Consider the following 24260-nt stretch of genomic DNA (forward strand, 5'->3'; position numbering starts at 1 on the left):
TCTTTAGTCGAATAAGCTTCCTTGTTTACTACCACACTGCAATAGGTTGTAAGAAATTACCAATAAACCTAACCTTTTATTGCACGTATTTGGTATATAATATGTATTTGTGTAAAATATATCAGCTGTTTGATACCCATAATAATATATGGTCTGCCTTGTTTTGGGTCGGTTGGCCGTGCGTGGGATATCCCCACATATAATTATTGTATTACTTATTATTATTTTTGAACTGTTTTTTTCATTGCACTAATAATATTCCACCCTGTATATATAAGCACAAGCATATATAACTTAAACACAAGGCACGTTGCTTGTTTATCATGGCGGTGGGTGTTAGTAGAAAACGGAGATTTTACACTACGTACCAGTTTACGTGTAGTGTTGGCGAGGTGCCGGTAGTTTTACCATCGATACTTATGCATACATATGTGTATATACAAATATGCTCACAACTGTAATCCCCGAAGGGGTAGTCAGAGGGGACTAGCAAGTGAGCCACCCACTTTTCGTTGTACATTACTTTGTAGTCAGCTTAGGGTACGAGCCGTATATGATAATCACCGTTTTTAAAGAGTACGTAGGGTGTTCATATAGAATCTAGATGTGCAGGTTTCCTCACGATGTTTTCCTTCACTGTAAGAGTACGTGGTATATCGATACTTTATATTTGACTATTTAGCGAAAGTCGTGGCGGCGTAAAAAACGTTTACATAAATATCGATAGCCATCTGGCACACAGCAACACTAGGTCATTTACAAATCTTGATTTTCGTTAGATAAAAGAAACAATGTAAGATTTATGAACATTGCAAAGTTCAAAATCCATTCTTAACCCCAGACAAAAAAATATATAAAGTATGATAAGGTTTTGCTTTAACAGATAAGCAGTTTATTGTATAATTTGTCGTAGATTAAATGCTAACCAAAATTTTTGCTATGTACAATATGTACATATTTATAATGTACGGTAGAAATTGATGGAAATTCCAAATCTTGATTCTCACTAGATCTGTACGTACAGATCTAGTGAGAATCAAGATTGGGAATTTCCATCAATTTCTAAATGTAGGTAAAACAATACAGGCGGAAAAAATTGTCCCAATATTAAATTTAGATAAATAAATACAATGAATAATAATAGGTCTCTCCTAAGAAAGAAAAAAATACTGCCTAAAAATAATGCTACGAAAGTTGCTACAAAAAAGCTACGCGCTACGATTATTGCTACGAAAGTGCTACGCGGTATAAGTCGATTCGTATGCTGTAAAGATTTTAAATTATTTTTACGTTTGTACTACCTATTATGTTTATTTATAACGAAATTAATTACTTTATTGGTGACAGTATTTTTTCGGCACACCGAAAGTTGAAACATTATTTCATTATCGGATTTCAATCGAATTGTATAAATATTCGCCTGAAAATCCTCCAGCATTGTTCATTTGGAGGACGGCGTATATTCAATTGCATAACATTTATTATTATTGTGCAAATTGGTCTCACAAATAGTTGTAAAAAACACAATGCTCTTGTTTTATTATTTTTGTGTTAAACTGGTTGTAAATTTACCATCCATGTTAAAACTATCGTTATTTAAAGCCAACAATAACTAAAGAGGAGACAATGTAAAAGGCTTACGCTTATTTGTAGAAACTTTAAGCTAAAGTCGATCTTAAATTTAAAAAAAAAAACACTCACACCTTGTACTAATGTACTCCCTTGCGGGGTAGGCAGAGGTGCATTGCTGCACCCACTTTTCGCCAGTGTTATGTTAGTCCCAATGTAATAGGCCCGCGCCTAGGGCACATCCAAGACCTGTGTTTTAAACAAATATCTGCCCCAGCCGGGAATCGAACCCGGGACCTTCGGCTCAGTAGTCAGGATCACTAGCCACTACGCCATTTGATCTTAAATATATTGCTGCCAAATCAATAATTGAAGTCCGATAAACTACTCCCCATTCGGCAAGGGCCTTTCAAACATTCCCAACACTGCGGCAGCATGATTTCTTTGCAGCATTTTACAAATATACATTTCACCGAAATCCAATTTTGTCGTTTCGGCATTCGTATCGTATTCGACCTTAGAGTTGTGCAAATATACCCCTCGGTATATTACATGTTACATACATTGTCGAAATAAAGTGGAGACCCTCAATGTCGTCGAAAATTTACATATTTTACATGTAGAGTCCGCGACATCTCTGAAGTCCAATAGCCAGCTGACAGAGTAGAGTATTACGAGTATTTACTCTTTGGTTGCCCACATAGAACCAAATTTCAGGTAGCATGATAGGCTACTTACCTAGTTCTTGCCTTATTATTTGCTGTAAGACTTCAGTCTTGGCGTGAAGTCTAATGTATATTGTATGTATAATAGTCATAATTATGACCGTACCGCAAAGAGATCGCCTAATTTTCTTCAGTGAACCAGTAGAACTACTCGTTGTGCTCCGCTCACTGTACTAGAGTCGAGGCGGCGGGAGTAAGTGCTGGGGCCTCAGCATGAGTTCCAGGTGTGGAGGTTCACCACTTAACTATGTCCGAGTTATGCAGACTTCACATAATATACTTTAGAACCATATCGAGATAAAATTTCATAATTATCAACCATTATTAGTAGCTGTTTCTGATTTTATATAGGTATACTTACTTCGACAAGGTGCAGAAGTATGACCGTGTTTATGTTGATGACTATACTAACGATACTAAGATATTATGTAAAGGTAGGTATAATATATTGAGTACTGACATTGTATAGTTTCCTTTGAAAGGATGATATGGAAACTGGATAGCCCGTTCCAAGAAATAGTAGCTCTGCTATTTAGATAGGTACTTAGCTGTATAGAACTTCTGAAACCACTGCTAGTAGTACCCCTGTTGGTTTACTACCAGTTTCAATAACTCTATCTACCGATGACTGGTAGTTATTTTCGTGTTACTTTTATACTATTTTGACACATTAAAAGTTACAAGCTGTCAAAATCGTATGAAAGTAACTACCAGTGATCGGTACCCAGCCCCCGTATTATGTAACTCCGAGTGGGGTTGGTTGGTATAAAATGGCTGACAACTTAGAGCATTATTGATTAATAACCTTTTACTGACTTATCTGATTTCACAAATGTTTATGTTCAATGTAAGGATATATTGTTAGGCTTCTTGCATATTTCTTTCACGAAGATTTTTGGTGTTTTCGGTTAATAAGTCTCTAAGTTGATACCAATTATCACCGGTTGCTAACTCTCAAAAAGTTACAAAATACGGGGGCAGATAGAGTTATTGAAACTGGCAGTAAGGTATAAGGAAAGATCAAATAAAAAAGTAGGTTAGGTAGCTACCTACCTATAAAACACCAAACATTTTATGAATAAAATCTTTATTCCACATTTTTCTTTATAAACAACATCACGTCTTTATTCATCATTTAATAACATGTATTGTTTTATATTACAGTGTTGCTAACACAATTTTGTTCAACCCAAATCACAAAATATAGTGTAAGAAAATTTTCCATTCTTCTGTGTTTTGAAATACAATCGAGTTTAATAATGTTAGATTTACTATACATTATGTTTGAGATACTTCGGTAGAGGTATTGAGTTTGGCAGTTACTGATTTGTAGAATAACAACATTTAAATTAGCCTCTTAACGCAAACTTGTTTTAACAACGATTTTCGGATTCAAAATTGAATATGCCACCTGTGAAGGACTTCGTAAATGTTACTGTTTTGACTTAGAGCAAACCATACAGGGCCCAAAGTCTGTTGAATTTTACACATGGCAATTGGATAAACACGAGCAAATGACATACCCATTTGCCTACCAAATATAAAATGTCCGAGTGTTTACATCAAATTTTACATGTATAAAATTTAGCTGACATGGCCCATGTGTATAACGGACTTAGTGCCAATTTCTCCATAGTCGGTAAGAGCATAACCAGGTAAGTATTAGTGGTTGACTATTGACACATCTATCAAGAATTTTATATGCTTATGGCGTATAATTCCTGACCAATCCCTGGTCGGTTAGTTAACGGACTATGGAGAAGTTGGCACTTATTTTCACAAACGAGGTGATCGGTGTCAACTTCAACATTTTGTTGCGTTACGTTGACGTTGACACTAACCACTTCACGTGTTGTAACGAGTTCGTGGTATACTTCCTGAATCGTTGATTTCTGAATATGATTAGAAAGAAAGCGTTAATTTGACATATTGAACAACAAAAACAGAAAAAAATAAAAAGAATACAACAAAAAAAATTACATTGTTTACAGAATTTGACTTTCCGATAGTGTTATTGAAAAAATATTGTCGTTGTATCAATCAAAGATAATATGAATGGATGTAAACTGAACTAAAATGTGAAATATGTAGAGTTTATTTTCCAGTTTTAATATTAGTACTTATTATTTTTTTATAAAAAAGTCAATATTTAATTTAAATGGGTGACAGTAAATTTTTATACAGTCTAGGATGAGAGTTTTGACGTTTTCTAAATTGCCATTCGATACAGAGGGGAGATTTATCAGTGATCGCGACAGAAGGTGGGTTAATTTAACTTAACTTACAGTCCAACTATAAAGTCGAGAAAACGGAAGTGGATCCTAGCTAATTGTTTAAGATCGTATTTATTCGATCTGTTATATTTATTAAAGGACAAATCCTTTAAAAATCCATATTCAATCGGTATTTTATTTTTAAAATGTATGTAAAAGTAAGTAAATAACTGATGATCATAAAAAGTCTTAGCAAAATCGCACTCTTTGATGTCAGGACTTTATAGATTGACTGTAACTTAAACTTTATATACATACGTCCGTGGAATTCTCGATAGTCAGCAACTGACTTCTAATCTGACTGACTAATGTATTGTATATCACTGTTACTCTAAGAAGAGTATGCTTTCTGCTCGTTCACTGATAAAGTCTTTCCTGTACAATTACGCTATCTACATTATTTACAATTTTTATTTAATTTACACAATAATTTATTTACATTCATAATTTATTATTATCATTCTTAATATTAGTTACAATTTTATATTGGAGTTAGGTTATATGAAATAGTTTGAAGATTTAAATAGGTACTAGGTACTATAATTACAGTTTGATACTGAACTGAACTTTTCACGTATAATATAAATAAATAAAAAAACTGGTTTAAGTTTATAATATCATCATAACTTTATAAAAAACCAACAAAACGCTATCTATAATCAACAGTAGATCACAGAGTAAAGATAACCAAAAAGGACTTAAGTTCTGAAACTTTCAGTTTAGGCCGCGCGCACACCACGCGCTTGCTAGATGTCAGCTAAGGGCGGCCACACACATGGCGATGGTCGATGAAGACAACATAGCCGCGTCACCTCGCTGCATAGCCAATGGGTTTTCCCCTGTGGAAAAAAGGAAAAGTCAGTTTTGTAACTTCCATTTTGCTAGCAAAGTGCGGGCAGGGCTACATGGGTTTGTGATCGAGGTTGATGAACTCGTTTAGTGTTCGTTCCACCGCATCACAGCGCCGCGCCATATCTATGGCTAATCACGATATAGTGACGTTTATCTACGTCGATAACGAACCCGTGTAGTGGCGGCAGGTGTATCAGTTGAATAATGTAATAATGTACAGGTTGTTAAAAAAGAGTGTAGGTATTTGAACACATTCTGATTGCCAACATTCTAAAAATGCGAAAAAGAATAATTATCTAATTTTATAGAAACTTTGTAGGTTGCGTAAAGGCTATGGGGAGATAATTTTTATTACGTTTTCCAAAACTTGTTTCTGAATTACCCCCTGAGATGTACCCCGTTACAAATTGTACCAATTTTTCTACCCACATGAATACAGCATGTAGGTTGCACAAACATCGATTATACATAAAATTGAAAATATGTACTATGTAAATACACAGTTATTTTCTAGAGCAAATAAAGCTCCTAAACTTTTTTTATTAACCAAATACACCATGCCCATCAACCAAATCGTTTTCGCAGAAATAAAGGTATACCTACGCTTTAGTAGTGGACGACATGAAATTGTATAAATTTCTTACCCGCGATAGAAAAAGAGAGGTGTCATAAGTTTAAAATGTCTGTGTATCTCTGTGTGTCTATCAGCCTGTCGTAGCGTAGCTCCCAAACGGGTGAACTGGTTTTTTTCAAGTTTTCTAGGATCATAGATAATGTTACCTAGATTGTTCTTAGCAATATTCTATAAAAATCTGCATATTATTATCTCAAAAGTTATGCGAGGTTTTGTATTGAAATTAGGTGGTTTTAAATTTTTGTTATGTTATATAACTATGTTATATAACTACAAAGAATTAATAAGTCATTGATGGTTTCTAAATAATACCTATTTTGTATGTATGTACTTTTACTTTGACAAGGTACATATGTGTATACCGTTGCGACCGCTTTTCTATCACCGACTATACCTATGCACATCTGAAAACAGTCCCGAATTCGTTTATTTTCGTTCCTTTTTCATTCTCACTTGAAACTAAAAAACATACGTTTGACGCTACACGAATAGAGGCGAACATTCGATTCGAAAGAGTCAACGTTTTTGTGTTCGCACCACCAGCTGGTTCCGCTTTGAAGTTGTCCCCACAAACGCTGGTATAGATCGATATTTTACGTATTTTTTGCGTCGCTCGTCTAACGTCTTAGATTAACAATATACGAACTAGATGGAGTATCGGTACAACAGAAAAGTCTCGAAAAATAACACCCCACGTTTACCACGGAGCTCGTATTTTTAATTAGTTCTGTAAGATGATTTGTGACCTTATTCATTGGTACAATGATTGTCATTAGTTGAACAGTTTGAGGTCCCGGGTTCGATTCCCGACTGGGGCAAAAAGTTAAAAGACTTGAATTTGTACTCGTCTTGGGTGTTGATATTTATAATTAATATGTATCTATCTATGTATTTGTGTAGATATGTCCGATACCCATAACAGAGGCTCTGCCTAGCTTGGGGTCGGATGGCCGTGTGTGAAATGTCCCCACATATTACAGTAAACAAAATGCGGTCAGTCAGCTTTGTTTTAGTATGTGACTCACCATCTTGTTCGTATATTGTTAATCTAAGTCTAACATGCTCATTTCAAAATAATTTTGGAAGCTGAAACTCCTCCCGGCTACTTTAGATGACAAAAAGCCCCGGGGGTTACTCTATACTGACGAAACCGAACCAGAGCTGTCGTACAATCGGCACGTTTAAATACAACGAGATAGAGTCATGGCTCTATCTGGTTATACTTATTAATATTGCAACACCCAGGCTTGCTACTCCAGTTTGCTCGGGAGCTAGGCTGGCTGAGCTGAAATTAAGGGGATATGTAGGTACAAAGGTTCCATTCGAGAGAGCCACGTACAGGAACTTAATCCCCTGTCAGAATAGAAAAAAAAACACGCACTCACGCCTTGTACTAATGTACTCCCTTACGGGGTAGGCAGAGGTGCATTGCTGCACTCACTTTTCGCCAGAGTGTTATGTTAGTCCCAATGTAATAGGGGGCGGGCTATTGCATTTTACGGGCACATCCAAGACCCGAGAACAAATATCTGTGTTTAAACAAATATTTGCCAGAATAGAATAGAATAAAATAAAATAGTCATCACTCGCGCAGGAGCGCATCGAAACTTAGTTTTTAGTGATATAGAGTGACCCCCTGAACTAGTCATGCACGAGCTAGGATGCTCAGAATGTAAAACACGCGCTCAACTTTTAAAGTAGCACAGGTCGGTAGAAGAAAACAGTAGGCTAACTCCAGTGATATGTTTTTTTTATTACGTAGGTATACACAGTATATAGGTGTGTTTACGTAGGTATACACACTACACAGTACAGAGTGTTGGAAAAAGGGTATAATAAGTCGTATACCCTTTTTGCATTGTCGTAGGTTTCGGCTTAGTATACCCTTTTTGCAACACCCTGTATAAATAAAACACGTCCATACGTGTGATTATCGGCATGCTAATTTGAGATAATACATACAGGGTGTGTCTATGTGAAACATAGTCACACTGTACCATGTTTCAGCTGAGATGATTCCTGTGACAGTTCACAATTTTCTGAATTATGCAGAAAAACTATTGCAAAATCTGTGTGAATTAATTACATTTCGTTGGATACGACATCATACGACTCATAGAATAAGTCTTTAGACAAAATTTATTGAAATTTTAGTATGGGATATGTCTAAAACCGCAAAACTAAAATCTCAATAACGTAACAGGAATCATCTCAGCTGAAACAAGATATAAATAATCATTATTATGAACTACTATTGATTAACGACTTTTGGAATAAGCGTAAACAAGTCTACCAATTCACCGCACTTTTTTTTTTAATATTTAGAAATTAGCGATTTTCAATTTCCCCATTCAGCCAACCATGAATTTCTTACAAAATCATCAATAAACCTAAGCTAACTCACTGCATAAACATTACATTTCGTGTCAACATATTGGTACCGATATAGAGGGAGCGAAAACTTTAGACTTTACATGCGAACTTCATGTCAAAGCGAGTTATAAATACGCGGCAATTTGTAGGATGTGATTTTCATTCGACAAGTTCTGCAGTCGTGTTTGCAGTTGGAGCACTGTTTGCAATATTTTGCACGAGTGGTTTGAGATTCATATTCTTGCTTCATTTAGCGTTATTGACATCATACTTTTAAATGGAAATACCTAACTGAATATTTTATGTTTTTTGCTTATTATAAGATTGTTTTTTTTTTGTTTGAATGTTATACCATTGACCTTTTAATACCCGTTGGGGGTTAATAATAATTCAACAGTAAAAGTTGGTTAACTTTTTTAACTGCTAAGCTGATTTTGATAAAATATGGCTAAGAATTCGGAGTAGCACTACCTATCACCCAAAAAATCAAGTCGAAAATCGGTTCAGACGTTTGGGAGCTACGCTACCACAGACAGATACACACACATACACAGACACGTAAACTTATAACACCCATCTTTTTCGTCGGGGGTAAAAACACATCTCTGGTTTTCAACGAGGGTTCAAAAGTTTCAGTCAAAGTTGTAACACACTATCAGATTCTTTTCCCCACAAGCAGCCGATCAAATATGTAAAAAGAAGGTTTGAACTTAGGCTTACGGACTACTTATTCACGGTAACGTGGTGGTACCAAAGCGATGTCGATAGTACAATATTAAAAGGTTACAATCGAATTCTGTTGTGGTTATATAGTGACCCTGACTGCTATACTGTTGGTTCCGGGTTCGATAAAGGGCCCTGACAGATAAATAGACTGATGGACCTAAGCACGGACGGAAAACCAAGTGATCCTATTTTTAATGTTTCGATAGCGATTTTCGGATTCAAATTGTATTTAATTTGACACTAATAACTTTGAAATGTCTCTTCGTTTTGACTTCGCGATAAATCCACTGGTAGAAGACAACGTTACTACTTTCGATTGCATAAATGGCAAAACCTCTAAGCCTGCCGAATAGGTTTCCAACTACGAAGAAAGTGTTCCAACTACTAACTTGGAGTAACGAAGATGTCTTGCTACTTTACACTTCGCAAATACTTCTTACAACATCAACTAGTTAAAATATTCTCTGGAAACTCCAATCTTGTAACTGCAGTGTTGACGTTTCATATTCTAATATACGTAGTTTTTAAACGCTGATGGAAAACGAGGGGTGTTGCAAGTTTAACGTGTATGTGTATGTTTGTATGTGGTAGCGTAGCTTCTATATGACTACGAGCAGTGAGCAGATTTAAGTTTTGTTTTTTTGGTGATATAATGTAATGTACCACACCATACCAGTCTTAAGTATCGTAAGTCTTCAATCAGTGTGTCCTACCGGTTATGACCTATAGGGCTGAAACGTGGACACTTACAGTGGGACTGATTCACAAACTGAAAGTCACTCAGTGAGCTATGGAAAGAGCTATGCTTGGAGTCTCTCTTGGAAAGATCGCATCCGCACCGGTTAGTTTACAGTCTAATAGTACAGTAAGCTCCAGTTTCACCATACTCTGTTAGATCATAACAAGGGATTAGTTGTCGACTTTTGACACATCTGTCAAGTATTTAATACCTATGGAAACGACGTATAATTGATAACATTACAATGTAACAGGAGTATTAATGATCTAACAGACTATGGTGAAACTAGGCATAAAGCTCACCTCTCAACACGTGCACGCTGACAGACGCCACAGCCACATCTGCCAGTGCGCAGGTACAGTTTCCTGAGTCCTTCCTGTATGTAGAGCCTTGACAACGCGCCGCTAGCTGATGTCGGTATAGACGACGATTTTATGAACGTTCCTTTGGGACGACGCAATGACTGACCAACTTAGGTACTACCAATGGGTCTTTTACCATTGAAGTAAATATTTTCTTCTTTTCTTTCTTTCTTTCTTGCCTTTTTTTTCCTCTTACTTACTTTCTTAAAGGGTTTATGCTCGCTCTTACTAATAGTGTAATAGAGTATGACTCACCTCTCAACACGTGCACGCTGACAGACGCCACAGCCACATCTGCCAGTGCGCAGGTATAGTTCCCCGAATCCTTCCTGTTGGCGTTCGCTATGTAGAGCCTCGATAGCGCGCCGTTAGATGTCGCCTCTGTCTTGACGCTGTTGGCAAAGGAATGTGGGCTTTAGTATTGGATGGGTAAGGGTGAGATTGGAATTAGAGAAGAGTTTGGGATGCAAATGTTTATCAGTAATTAAAATTGTAAGTGGTGCGTTGAAATAAATGAATTATTATAATAATAATGATTGCGTTATAATGATCTTCTGACTGCATTTATAATCTTTTCAGCAGGTCACAAACCCTAGAGTTTGTCAAGATAATTGTTTTCTTAGAAACTCATTCATAATAAAATTATTGTTTACCTAAATCTTAGTACTTGGTACTAGAGGTACCTAAATCAGACATATTAAATTAATTGATTCTGCGCGTTGCGTGTAATTAGAATAAATTATTTATAATGTTTCATCGTATTAAAATTAATTAAATTCACGCTTCATCTGCTATTTAATTTAGCGCACTATACATAATATACAGGTTGTTGCAAAAAGGGTATACTAAGCCGAAAGCTACATGTGCAGCATGGTATATAAGCCTGAAACTGAAATCAGAATTTGAAAATTCGCGAAAAAAAAAACATTTTCCATAGAAACTTTGTTGATCACGTGACTTTTTACTATGGATTTTTTTTTTTCGCGAATTTCCAAATTCTGATTTCAGTTTCGGGCTTAGATATACCATGCTGCACATGTAGTTTCGGCTTAGTATACCAATTTTGCAACACCCTGTATAGGTATCAACTCTATTTTAAAAACCATTTTACCTTGCCTGTATTCTACAGGGTATTGAAAATTGTTTATAGTAAGCTCATTATTCATAAACATTTAGCTTTAGCACAACAACTTTATTTTCAGTCACGCAACTTTTTACTATACGTTATACCTACATATTTTTTTACGAATTTCTACACCCTGAATTGAATATTTCCATTCATTAAATCTTAAGCCTTACACTTTAAGACTAAATTAGACAGATGGTGCGATAATTAGAAAGTAGCGCTCCTAACTTTGCTACGTAAAAAATTATAATCTATTTATCGCACCATCTGTCATATAACGGCATCCGGGGACCGAAACTTAAGTCTTAAATGAGCACTAAAAGTGAAGGCAAGCTTCCCCTTAACAGCTTAACCTTGGGTTACTCTCGCAACGGCGACTCGTAAACCCACATTGTATCAGCAAAAGGAATAAGTCACTGTGGTCTTACTGTGTAATGATAATTATGATAACAGATTTAGATGTATAAGAGATGATGAACTGACTCTTCTTAGTATTGCAAGACGTAGACATTGCAATTTTTATTCGAGGGCATGAGTCTTTTGTTAGATGGATTTGAAAAAAGGAGGAGGTTATTAATCCATCTGTATGTATTATTATTTTTCTAATTAGAAAGACGTGATAAAAATTTAGGTTCTCGTATGTCGAGGTCATGCCTACATATCTTTAACGTTGATATGAATTAACATTATGACATTTTAAATACAAATTATCAAGGGGTTCGAAAAAGGTGAACTGCTTTGAGATAATGTAAGTACATGTTATATTACAATATTCTCTCGTTAACTGAAAAAAACCGTATAAAGGTATAAAAGCTACATAGCCACAGACATATACATAGTACAACGTACGTCACGTATAGAAAGGCTATACGTGACATTAAATAAAATTGTCGCTTATATTTTTTACGTAATCAGCCCACGAAGGCAGTTCATAAATCACATCAGCCTTATCTCCAGGGCAGTAGGTTTAATTAACTTTGTACACAAAACTTCCTCAGTAATAAATAATGTTAACAAAATAAGGTCTATAGCGTTATTCGGGAAGGGATCTTTAATTTCACACGCGTATAATTTTTATTGCGGTTTGAGTAATCGAGACCGTTTTTTTACAAAAGTACCTACCTACTACCTACTAAGTTTTTATGTTTGACAAATTCAATGTTCTTATAATTTACTAACACTAAGAGAGTGTGTATTTTCTTCATAAATTTAAGGAGATTTTGGAGTCATTACCCACACACATTTTTAGTCAGTGGTCGTTTTCATAATAATTTCCAAAATTTTCTTAACTGTAACCATTGTATGAATTATACGTAAGTATTTCTTATTTTAAAATGATGTAACGTATATTTATTTTTGAAGTCGAATTAAAATGTCTTATGTAAGTACTAACTTTTTGTATACACTATTTAATATGTATAAATCTACACTATGTAAACCGCATTATATTCCGTCTATTTTTTCCCCAAAAATCCAATCGCGCTAACCCACGGAGGCACACCGGCAGATGGGGCCAATTCTAATTTAGAGGGGGCAATTCTAAAACAATTTCATTGTTTAAAGAGTCCAAATTAACTTCAGAGGGTGTTCCTGTGAGTTATGGGGTGCTAACTGCCCATATTTTTGGTCAAACTTACTGTTTCGAGGCGCCATCCATTACGGGAGTAGACAGTTTTGTAGTTAGATGTGGATTATTTCGTTAGATTACCCTCGTATATTTAATTGCACTAATATTATTAAGGCGAGAGTTCGTAAATGTGTATAGGTAAGTAACTTTTTAACACGAAGTCTACCGAACGGATTTAGATGAAATTTTATGGTGATATTGCTTATGAATCAGTGTACACACATAGGCTACTTGAAAATTTACTAAGGCAAAGCAAAGCTCGTAAGAATAGCTCTAAACTAAAAAAAGCTAGTGGTTATAGCTATGTAAGTAAATAAAATTACCACCATCGTTACATTTGCAATATTGTTTATACGTGTTATAAATCCAAAAAACTGATCAAGACAAACTTATACATATTTAACTTTTATTTGTAACCTACCATTTTTACACCATTTTTAAAACAACAACATTAACAAGGGTAAAATGCCGTTCTCTTTAACATAAAGTGCATATAACACGAGAGCAGACGGCTGCATTAAACATTCAAGCCGACATTGTCTTAGTAGCACTCTATTTACAAGTAAAATGGCGGGAGAACTGAAAGAATACTGTTTAATTCTTAATTAAATCCTCATTCACCTTAAGATAAATGGAGTAAGTACTCTTTATTTGGCACACCAAGAAATAACAACATACCTATTTGGTTTACAACTAAAATTGTACTAAAAAGTACGTTATACAGTTTTTTTTTTTATAAATGATTATCACTCCATAGACTTTATGTCCGTGCCTTTTGAAGAGTGGTATCGTGTGAGTGAACGTTATACAGGTTTAATCTTTTATCATAGCTAAGTTAAAGTACCTAGTTAAAGTATCTGACATAATGAGCAATTTTCACTATGGGACCAATAATGAAATCTGAGATTATGGCGGAGTGGTAGTAGTAGAGTGTAGGACCTACCTATATGATCCATAGACTCCATAGTAAATATGATCCATCAGAAAATAGAATTGAATAACATTCATCATCTTCATCAGTCCGCAATAATCAAAATCATTGCTGAACATAGGCATCTGCCCAAAAGCGCTAAAAATACTCTGTCCTCGGCCTTCCTCATCCATCCACTACCGGTTACAATTATACAGGGTGTTGCAAAAAGGGTATACTAAGCAAAAAGGGTATGCTAAGCCGAAAGGGGGTGACTCAGAGGGTCATTATAAACAACTTTTGTTCTACAAGTTTTGAAAATGCGCGAAAAACTCGTTCTCCATAGTAAAAAGTTTAACAAAGTTTCTATGGAAAAGCATAAAAAATTGCGGATTTCCAAAAGTTGTTCAGAATGACCTTCTGAGTCACCCCCTTTCGGCTTAGTATATACAATTTTGCAACACCCTGTATGGTCATCGGTCCAGCGAGGCGGAGGGCGTCCCATTAGAACATAATATGTATTAAAAACTAACATAAAAATGAGAAAGTTGAGATTATATCTCATAACTTAAGCTTATCTTATCAAAGGTTTCTAAGGAGCTTCACTTTAAGCTTAAATGGGGATTATAAAAAGCTTTTAAGAAGTGCACTTTATGTAACATTTTACACTGTGTAGAAAAAATACTACAATTATAACAGCAGGGCGATCACGAAAAACAGAGCTAACGTATAGAATCGAATGCGAGTGCAACAACTGTCAATTCTATAGGTAAAAAGTGTTCGAAAGTGCTGTCAAGTTGACACTAGTCGCACTGGCATTCGATTCTATATTGTTCGTGATCGCCCTGCAGAAATAAAATCTCGTGAGACTCGTGAAAGCCGACCGAATGACGTAGTGGTTAGTGACCCTGACTACTGAGCCGATGGTCCCGGGTTCGATTCCCGGCTGGGGCAGATATTTGTTTAAACACAGATTTGTTGTCGGGTCTTGGATGTGCCTGTAAAATGGCAATAGGCCCGCCCCCTATTACATTGGGACTAACTTAACACTCTGGCGAAAAGTGGGTGCAGCAATGCACCTCTGCCTACCCCGCAAGGGAGTACATTAGTACAAGGCGAGAGTGCGTGTTTTTTTTTTTAAATCTTGTGTGATTTAGAAAAGCTATAGATCTGAAGCGTATGTACCTGTGTACCATTTACTTAATATAATTATATGGTATATATTACGAAGATATAACTATAAACCATAATACAAAAACAGCGGAAGAAGATTTAATATTATTATAATTATATATTATATCATTATTTAATATTATTATTAGTTTCTTTACACTATCCTCAACTCGTATAACAGTAACTTTTAAACGTACTAAATTCGTCATCCACAAGAGTTAAATTTGAATAGTTGCCATTTATGTTGCATTGAAATAGGTACTCAACTGTACCGCAAAGTCAGTAACTTGAGCTTAAATTTCAGGACAGACTCCAAGAATGGCAGGCCTGGATTAATAAGATTGTGAAAATGCAAATTTCAAGCTACTTTAGTTATGACTTAAGCACTTCTTAGTCTGCTTAAACTGGTTACACCCAGATTTATATTATTATTATTAGACTTTAACTAGAATCCCGCCGATTCTCGACCCGGTTTAGCATGGTTATTATGTTATCATACATGTTACAAAAAATGTATAGTAAACCCAAAGATAAGAGACTAATGGGGTTCATCATGAATGACTAATGTAAATACGTGAAAAAATCTACTAATAGTTTGTTATGGCCTCGCTTCGCTCGGCTCTTTGGGGTTTAGAAAGTGCCAGTTAAGTTTGTATTGCCTCGCTTCACTCGCTTCTCTAAACTTCAGGGTGTGCAGGGTTGAGATATATGGCCTCGCTTTGCTCGGCTCTCTAGGTTTTAGGAAATATGGGGTTGGTTTGTATGTTGTTGTTTAGATGCATCTATTTAAGACACTGGTTACGTTTAAAACACTCTACTCTGTCTATTACGAGTATAATATTGGTTTTTTGACATTCGAAATCCCATACATATTTGATGACTGCAAAGGAAAACCAACTTTACCTACCAGACATAAGGAAACGTCAAAAATACCATAACATAATGGAAGCTCTATAGTAATCTTTAAGACACTAGTACTCTTTGAGACACTGATTCTATTTATTAGTAAATACATATCGCCAGGTGTACTAGTAAGGGGCAGACAAACCTGACTCCACTCAAAAGCATGGTTACTATGAGAGGAAAACTGACCCAGATTTCTCTGCACCTGACCTTCACGACCGTACCTGACGCCTAACCGCTTGGTGTCGTAGTTGAGCAGGTGGGCGCCGTGCCTCCTGCATCTTTTTAAGACACTAGTAATCTTTAAGACACTAGTAATCTTTAAGACACTAGTAGTATTTAAGACACTGGTTCTCTTTTCATTAGTAAATGCATGTTAAGGGGCAGACAAACCTGACCCCACTCAAAAGCATTGTTACTATGAGAGGAAACCTGACCCAGGTTTCTCTGCACCTGACCTGACCGTACCTGACGCCTCCCCGCTTGGTGTCGTAGTTGGGCAGGCGGGTGCCGCGCCTCCTGCATCTTTTTAAGACACTAGTAATCTTTAAGACACTAGTAATCTTTAAGACACTAGTAGTCTTTATGGCACTTATTCTCTTTTAATTAGTAAATGCATATCGCCAGGTGTACTAGTAAGGGGCAGACAAACCTGACCCCACTCAAAAGCATTGTTACTATGAGAGGAAACCTGACCCAGGTTTCTCTGCACCTGACCTTTGTGACCGTACCTGACGCCTCCCCGCTTCGTGTCGTAGTTGAGCAGGCGGGTGGCGTACCTCCTGCATCTTTTTAATACACTAGTAATCTTTAGGACACTAGTAGTCTTTATGACACTTGCTGTTCTCTTTTTATTCATAAATACATATCCCCAGGTGTACTAGTAAGGGGCAGAGAAACCTGACCCCACTCAGAAGCATATTGTCACCATGAGAGGAAACCAGACCCAGGTTTCTCTGCACCTAAACTGACCGTACCTGACGCCTCCCCGCTTCGTGTCGTAGTTGAGCAGGCGGGCTCCATGCCTCCTGCATCTTTTAAGACACTAGTAATCTTTAAGACACTAGTGGTCTCTATGACACAAGCTATCTTTTTATTAGTAAATGTATATCGCCAGGTATACTACTAAGGTGCAGAGAAACCTGACCGCACTCAAAAGCATATTGTCACCATGAGAGGAAACCATACCCAGGTCTCTCTGCACCTGACCTGACCGTACCTGACGCCTCCACGCTTGGTGTCGTAGTTGAGCAGGCGGGCTCCGTGCCTCCAGTTGACCTGACGCGTCGGCCGCGGCACCTCCGACACCACGCAGCGAAGCTCGATGATGGAGCCCTCTTTGTACAGCTTGTCTTGGAGGGGACGGCCTCTCTCGTCGATGATTTCCACTTTTGGCACTGTTGGGAGAGAAAGAAAGTGTTAGATTTTGCTAGTCTAACTTAAATAAGTTAATATCGTGCCCGTTTGGTCACATGGGTAGCAAATGCTGAGCCTAAGCCTTTTACGATAACTAGGTATGGTAACGTGGGGTAAGACAGTCACCGGGGGAAGACTATCAATGTAATAATAAGTTATAAGCAGCTTTATTCTCTAGTTTGTCACGCTGGTAAAGTGGTCCACTGGTTGTGGTTAATTGATAGTCTTACCCCACCTTACGTTATAGCAAAAATATTGTGAAATCTAGTCGACTTCCACTTATAAGAGATACTTTTCGCTTAAAATACGAAGTCAGTACGGTTCACCCGTAATCCCATTTTTAAACATCAATCTTAATCCAAAGTAAACCGTGTTAATTGCATTGTTTAATTTGCACCATCAACGGCAGCAGTGTTTAATAAAAACTTTAGCAGCATAATAATAAACTTTTTTAGCGAAATAATAGCAAAACTCTTCTATTCGTCCCTTGGCCGTTGCTGCCTCTATAAGCTAGTGATGGGACAAGACTTCCGCGATTTATTCGATTTAACTTTTGAAGCTTTCATATGAGGGTTTACATAAAAGGTAAAATTCATGAAAATAAACGTGGTTCTGATTGCTGTTGAAATTGAAAACCAACAAATAAAATTGCATTATGATCAGGTATGGCATGCCAACTGCAGGTGATTTTTTAGGATTTTGCCTGATAATTTTATTGCGTTCCAGTTATTCTTAGGTACTTTATAACTTAGAACATGAAAAACTAAGTTTTATCCAAATCAACCGTTCATTTATTACATTCATACTGAAATATTTCCGAATTGATTTGAAGCGGTAGTGGCGTAATGGATAAGGCCTTGTCCTCTCAATCGAGAGGCTGTGGGTTCAAATCCTGGCATCTACCAATGAATTCTTTCAATTGTGTTTTCAATTAAGGAGTTTAAGTACAATAATACCACGTGCTCTTACGGTGATGGAAAACATCGTGAGGAAACCTGCACATCTAGATTCTAGATGTGTATCCTATTCCAAAATCTTCAAAGAAAATAAAGTTTTACATTAACCAGGCTATCACCATCCCATCCCTTGAAGCACAGCAATTTACGTAGCTACGAGCCGGCTATTAGACTAGCTGGCGTGTGATTGCGCCGCGGTCTCACAGCCTTACAGGAGGGCTACTCTACAGGGTGTTGCAAAAATGGTATACTAAGCCTAACCTACGTGTGCAGCATGTTAAAAAAAACATTCTCTATAGTAAAAAGTCTCGTGACCAACAAGTTTGTATGGAAAATGTTTTTTTTCGCGAATTTTGACACTGTAAGTTATTTTTTGGTAGATATAGCATGTTGCACACGTAAGTTTCGGCTTCCCTTTTTGCATCAATTATTGTATACCTACTGATGAAAAACGAACGTACAAGATCTGTGCAATCGGCACAGTTTTTCGTCATTATAGAGTGACCCCAGCACCAACGAGCCCTCATTGCAGCTTTCACAAAGATAAAAGCCGGCTGAGAATGAGCATGGTTTGATTTTGATGATTAATGTAATTTGGTACATAATAGTAATGCATTCTGCTGAGTCAGAACCCTTTTGTTAACATGATAAATACACAATAATGTTGCCTGTCTATATCTTAACGTCTTTCTGTATGTCTGCTATATTATAATTTCGTGTGTTTACCTTAATGTAATATTTCCGTGAAACTTATGTATTGGGTACAGTAAACAAAAAAAATATCTATGTATCTATCTATTTTGTGGCTATAAAGGCGTGTCTCATAATCATTGGGTATTTTGGCTTGGTGGTTATAATCAATATACTGTTATACAATAATTTCTGCCCAATCCTTACATCGAATAGTTAAGCACGCTTCGAAGTAATCTTGGAGACTGGACTATGGCAAAGACAATGATAAAATACTCTTTATTGGACACAATAGAAATAACATCAAGAAGCAGAAAAGAAGTAGCGGCCTTATATTATTTTATTTATTTTTTATTTATTTATTAACTAATTACTAATATAATCACTTATTTATTAACTAATTACTAATATAGTCACAAGCATTGAAAAAGTTACAGTGACAATACCAAATTATTCCTAAATGGAAAAGGCTACCTTAATGACGGTCTACAATATTGGAGTACATTTAACAGCGCATTTAATATTTTAATTAAGTTCTAAATTTAAAAATAGCGTCAACAATTAGTGCTTATATTTTGTAGGTGGAACTTTTACATTGTATACGCGAGTGTAGTAATCGCAAAGAGTAACTTTGTCCTAGAATAAACCACCAAAAATCGTTTTCAGCTTGCGGACACTAGCGTTTCATAACTATAACTCAGGCTACAGCTAAGATGCGAAGAAAACCGGAGCAAAAACTGCCAACAAAGTTTTCACAGAACAAGCTGTTGGAATATTCGGGAGGGTCACTCTATACTGACGAAAAATTTACGAACGAGATCTGTCGTTCAATCGACACGGTTAATACAACGAGACAAAGAACACATCCGAATCATCAGTCAGGCGCGATTACAATTGTTTAATTTATATGCTACTTTAAGACTCCACTTCTTCTTTGATATGATTAATAACTATTTTGACTTATATTATATTATTTTTATTTTAATGTCTGTACAATTTGATAATTTATGTAATTTGACTTTCTGTATGATATCATAGCATGACATTTAAATATTTTTATACAATCAATTTATAACTAGGTAATATTATTTGTACACCTTTACGGTACACCATAGCAGTAGATTTAAAACTGACTTTGTAAACACCTGTCTGAAACCTATGTGTCACAAATAAATGATTTTGAAGTTTGAAGTTAGAGTCGTGGCTCGCGCAGCAGCGCTCCAAAACTTATTTTTTCGGTATATAGAGTGACCCCCCCGGAAACGGAAGTTCTGCGAAGCGGGCGTCGGTGCAAATGTCCAGTTTGGCGATAGGATTTATGGCGTTTGGGATTTTCTTACACATAAGGAATTTCACAAAGTAATCACAAAACATAATGTATAATATAATCATACGCTATAAGCATACTGGTCGGTTAGACTTAGATTTTTCGATTCATCTTCGAAACTGTCTTCAATAATACATACTTAATAAATTTTGCCTCGATTTCTCAAACTTCTATCTACATTTTTATGCAGATAACTAGATGTCCGCATGAGCTAGCCTTAAAATGTTTTCCGTGATAGAATTATAGAATTATTTACCAAAGATGATACCACCACCATACAGTGATGTTATAGGTATTTACTCATTTATTTATTTAAGATTTATTACATTTTATACAATAGGTAGGTAGGTACATTTTATACGAACAATGAATTATTTTCGACCTCATAATCGTATAACAAAATCTAGATATACATCTAGAGGAAATCTGGCTCTGTAACAAAACTACCACCACTAATATACGATGTGGCATTACCATCCCATAACCACATGTTAAAAGTAAAAGGAACAACTGAAAAAAACATACGCTCTGGCCGAAAACTTTGTAAAAACCGAAGCCAAAATTGCTGGTAACTTTTCTCGCATTCCATTCTATTGGTGGCTATTCTGTCATTCGACAAATTGAGTTTAAAATTTATAAAGAAATGAAATACGGGTTGTAAACGACGCGCTTTGGAAAGTAAAAAACATATTCGATTGTTGTTATTTTAACGGAAACAATTTTTATTTTCAATATTATTATAAAATATCACCAGTCCGATACCCACATTACAGGCCTTCCTTCCTTGCTTCAGGTCAGATGGCCGTGAGTGAGATGTCACCATATTAATATTCATGATAAAATCAGAAATTATAGATAACATTCGTGAAGTGTAAGGCAAACTAGCAAACGGCCAATTGAAATAAAAATATTACTTCCGTTTGAAATCATCATCAGCCTATAATAGCAGGCCACTGCTGGACGTAGGCCTCTCCCAAAGCACGCCACTAGATGCGATCTTTAGCTTTCCGCATCCAATCATAACCAGCCACCTTTCGCAAGTCGTCACCCCATCTAGCCGGAGGGCGTCCCACACAACGTTTGCCTAGTCGCGGCCTCCGTTTGAAAGCGTTTTTTCAAAAACTGTAATAAAGAGTGTTATGTTTTTTTGTCAAATTACGTAGCTAGTTGAGCTAACAAATCACATCAACATACTTAGTGCCAATTTCTCCATAGTCGGTTATCTAACCGACCAGGCATTGGTTATCAATTATACGTCATCTCCATATAAAATTCATGACAGATGTGTCAAGAGTCAACCACTAATATCTGGTTATGCTCTAAACGACTATGGAGAAATTGGCACTTAATACTTCAACGGTTCAGAATAGCGTCCCAGTTAAAATGGTGGCAGTCATATTTGCGCATTTTTGGCACCCCCGACCCTTCGTCAGGAAGTCATAAAGTCAGCCGAGGCTTAAACGTGTCAACTGACTGTAGGCCGTTGTCATTGTAAACCTTTTTCAGCTCCAGTTGGAATAGCAAAGTGACAGAATGGATGTTTTAGTGCGACAAGGTTTCAAATGGGGCTAGTGTGGTTGGTTGCGTCGGGTGGAATTTGACTTTTATTGGTCGGTGAATTATTTTTGAAGCGCATGGGTGATGTTGTGTAGCGTCATTTGTTTTTCTTCTCCTCATAAATTAGTAAAAGAGTTTTTGGTAAATTTTACGTAAAAATACAGCACTAAGTCATTATAAAATGTTCAGTCGATATTGTCATACATAGAGTCGTAATATGAAATAAGGAACTTAATACTTAAATTAAACTTAAATTATATGAAGTGCTCTGACAATTAAAGTAAACATTGCAGATTCCATAATGTCCTTTTGCGAATTCTACTCAATCTAAAGCGGCTATATATCAATCACGTGATTTCAAATACACAGCAAAATTCACCTCTGGGATTATAGTCGTGATCATATTATTATATGTATACGTAGGTATGTTTCTTATGTATAATCATATCATAACCATATTACATAACTAGACACAGAGTAGTAGTAGGTATGTACATAAGTTAGGGGGAACTTTGACAAGGAAAACAGATGACGGAGTATTATGGCATCTCTTGCGACAACATTATGCCATACTGTGGACGTATGGTGGCTATTTATTAATGACGAGGATAAAAGTCCAATGTGGGGAAGGTTAGTAAACACATGAGTACTTGTACAGGGTGGAGTTTTATTAGTGAGCCTCTTAGTAGTAAAAAGTCTTATATGTAATATTATTATAGGCAAAAAACCACAACTGTTCCATACAATAAGTATTTATTATTTAAAAAAATTGAATTTTTCGCAATTTTAGAATTGGTGTCATAATGAAATTTGCCAAGTATGACCTGCCTTCGCCCAGTGCAGCGATCACAGGGTTTGCTACTATTTTCGATTCTACACAAACATATGGAAAAAGAACAGTATCGTCATTTGTCACTGTCAAAATGTATGAGGGAAAATTGTCAGTTCCAAAAGTGACATTTGTTTTTACCATAATATATGTGTGTGTGTAGATTCGAAAATAGTATCGAATCCTTTGATCGCTGCACAGTTCACTGATATACTCCCTTGTTAATATAAGGAAAACAGTACCTAGGTACCCGTTTCATTCATAGGACACGGGTAAAACACAAAGATAACAAAAGGAATATTACTATTTGCTCATGCAGACGACCGGTAATTTTCTAAGAAAAGTACTCTATTTATTTCTGGTTTCTAACTGCAGTACTGTTCAAGTTTAACTCTTATAGTGTAAGAATTAAGAACGGTGCAAAAACCAGTGCTACGCTAAGCAATTCCCTGACTGTACAAATAAAAACTTGTGTTGTATCATTATTTGTTTAATAAAACCGTGGTTTGGTGGAATGTAGTCCTGTTTTCTTTAGTTAGGTAATCTGATAAGACAGTATTTATTTAGGCTACTAAGAAATAAGGTAACGGGTCCATATTCCGAGGTAAATAACAACATTTGAAAGTAAGTAAGAAAAATAAGCATTTGTAACCATCAATATTGATGTGAAATATTGTCTTCTGTAAGAATATACGTTAAATTTTATATTTCTTAACGCAGATTCATTGATAACACATTAATTATACTTAAAAAAATATAATTTATTACACATGTCGATTTGCCCTAATGCCGAGGTAGGATTATGGTTTCTTCCATATACCGAGGTAGCCTGTTCCATATTCCGAGTTAGTCCTGTCAGTGGCTCCATGAGTGTGGCCATGAACATAAGGAAATTACAATCGAAAATATCGATATAGGTACTTTTTTAACCTTAAAGTACTCCAAATAAATTTAATTATTCTAAATAGTAGTTGAAAATAATGAAAAGAATTAAATACTCTCCATTTATATTGGTTTTCGTGATAATTTCTATTATTTATGTAACATTTTCATAATTAATTATTGCAACTGGTAACATTGGCTAGAAAAAATATTCATAATGCTTCTATGATGTTCTATGGACTTTTCCAAGCGATTAAAAAAAAAATAGAGTAGAGATGGGGTAAATTGATAAAATAGTGACAGTAATCGAATATAATCGATTATTGAACTCGAATGATTTAAACATTTTTTACTATAGTTTTTATCTAAGTAAGGTCTAAAAATTTTCCACGATATTTTATGTTCTTACTTAAATGTTTAAAAGTTGATGATACGTAATAAAAGTAGATGTGTAAGGGATGAGGAAAAGTATCGAATACTTACAAAAGCCAAATACCTTATCAGTACTAATTTCCGATGAGTACCTAATGTATTTACCATAAAAGAATATGATTATAATAAAAGTATCTACCCAGGAATCGATCCAGCATCGATTATTTTTTCATTCAAGC

General features: G+C 35.9%; 1 protein-coding gene across 1 annotated transcript in view; it reads right to left on the reverse strand.

Moving 5' to 3' along the window:
* Positions 1-4672: 4672 nt before the first annotated feature.
* LOC105383971 (titin homolog) overlaps positions 4673-24260 on the reverse strand; it is a 132642-nt gene continuing 113054 nt past the window's right edge. The window contains exons 6-8 of the mRNA XM_038111121.2: positions 17212-17389; positions 10509-10645; positions 4673-5406 (exon numbers count right to left, since the gene is read on the reverse strand). Of these exons, the coding sequence (XP_037967049.2) occupies positions 5321-5406; positions 10509-10645; positions 17212-17389 (401 nt within the window). The 3' untranslated portion in view covers positions 4673-5320. The remainder of the gene's footprint in view (positions 5407-10508; positions 10646-17211; positions 17390-24260) is intronic.

Source organism: Plutella xylostella, chromosome 28 (genome assembly GCF_932276165.1).
Source record: "Plutella xylostella chromosome 28, ilPluXylo3.1, whole genome shotgun sequence".
NCBI classification, from domain to species: Eukaryota; Metazoa; Arthropoda; class Insecta; order Lepidoptera; family Plutellidae; genus Plutella; species Plutella xylostella.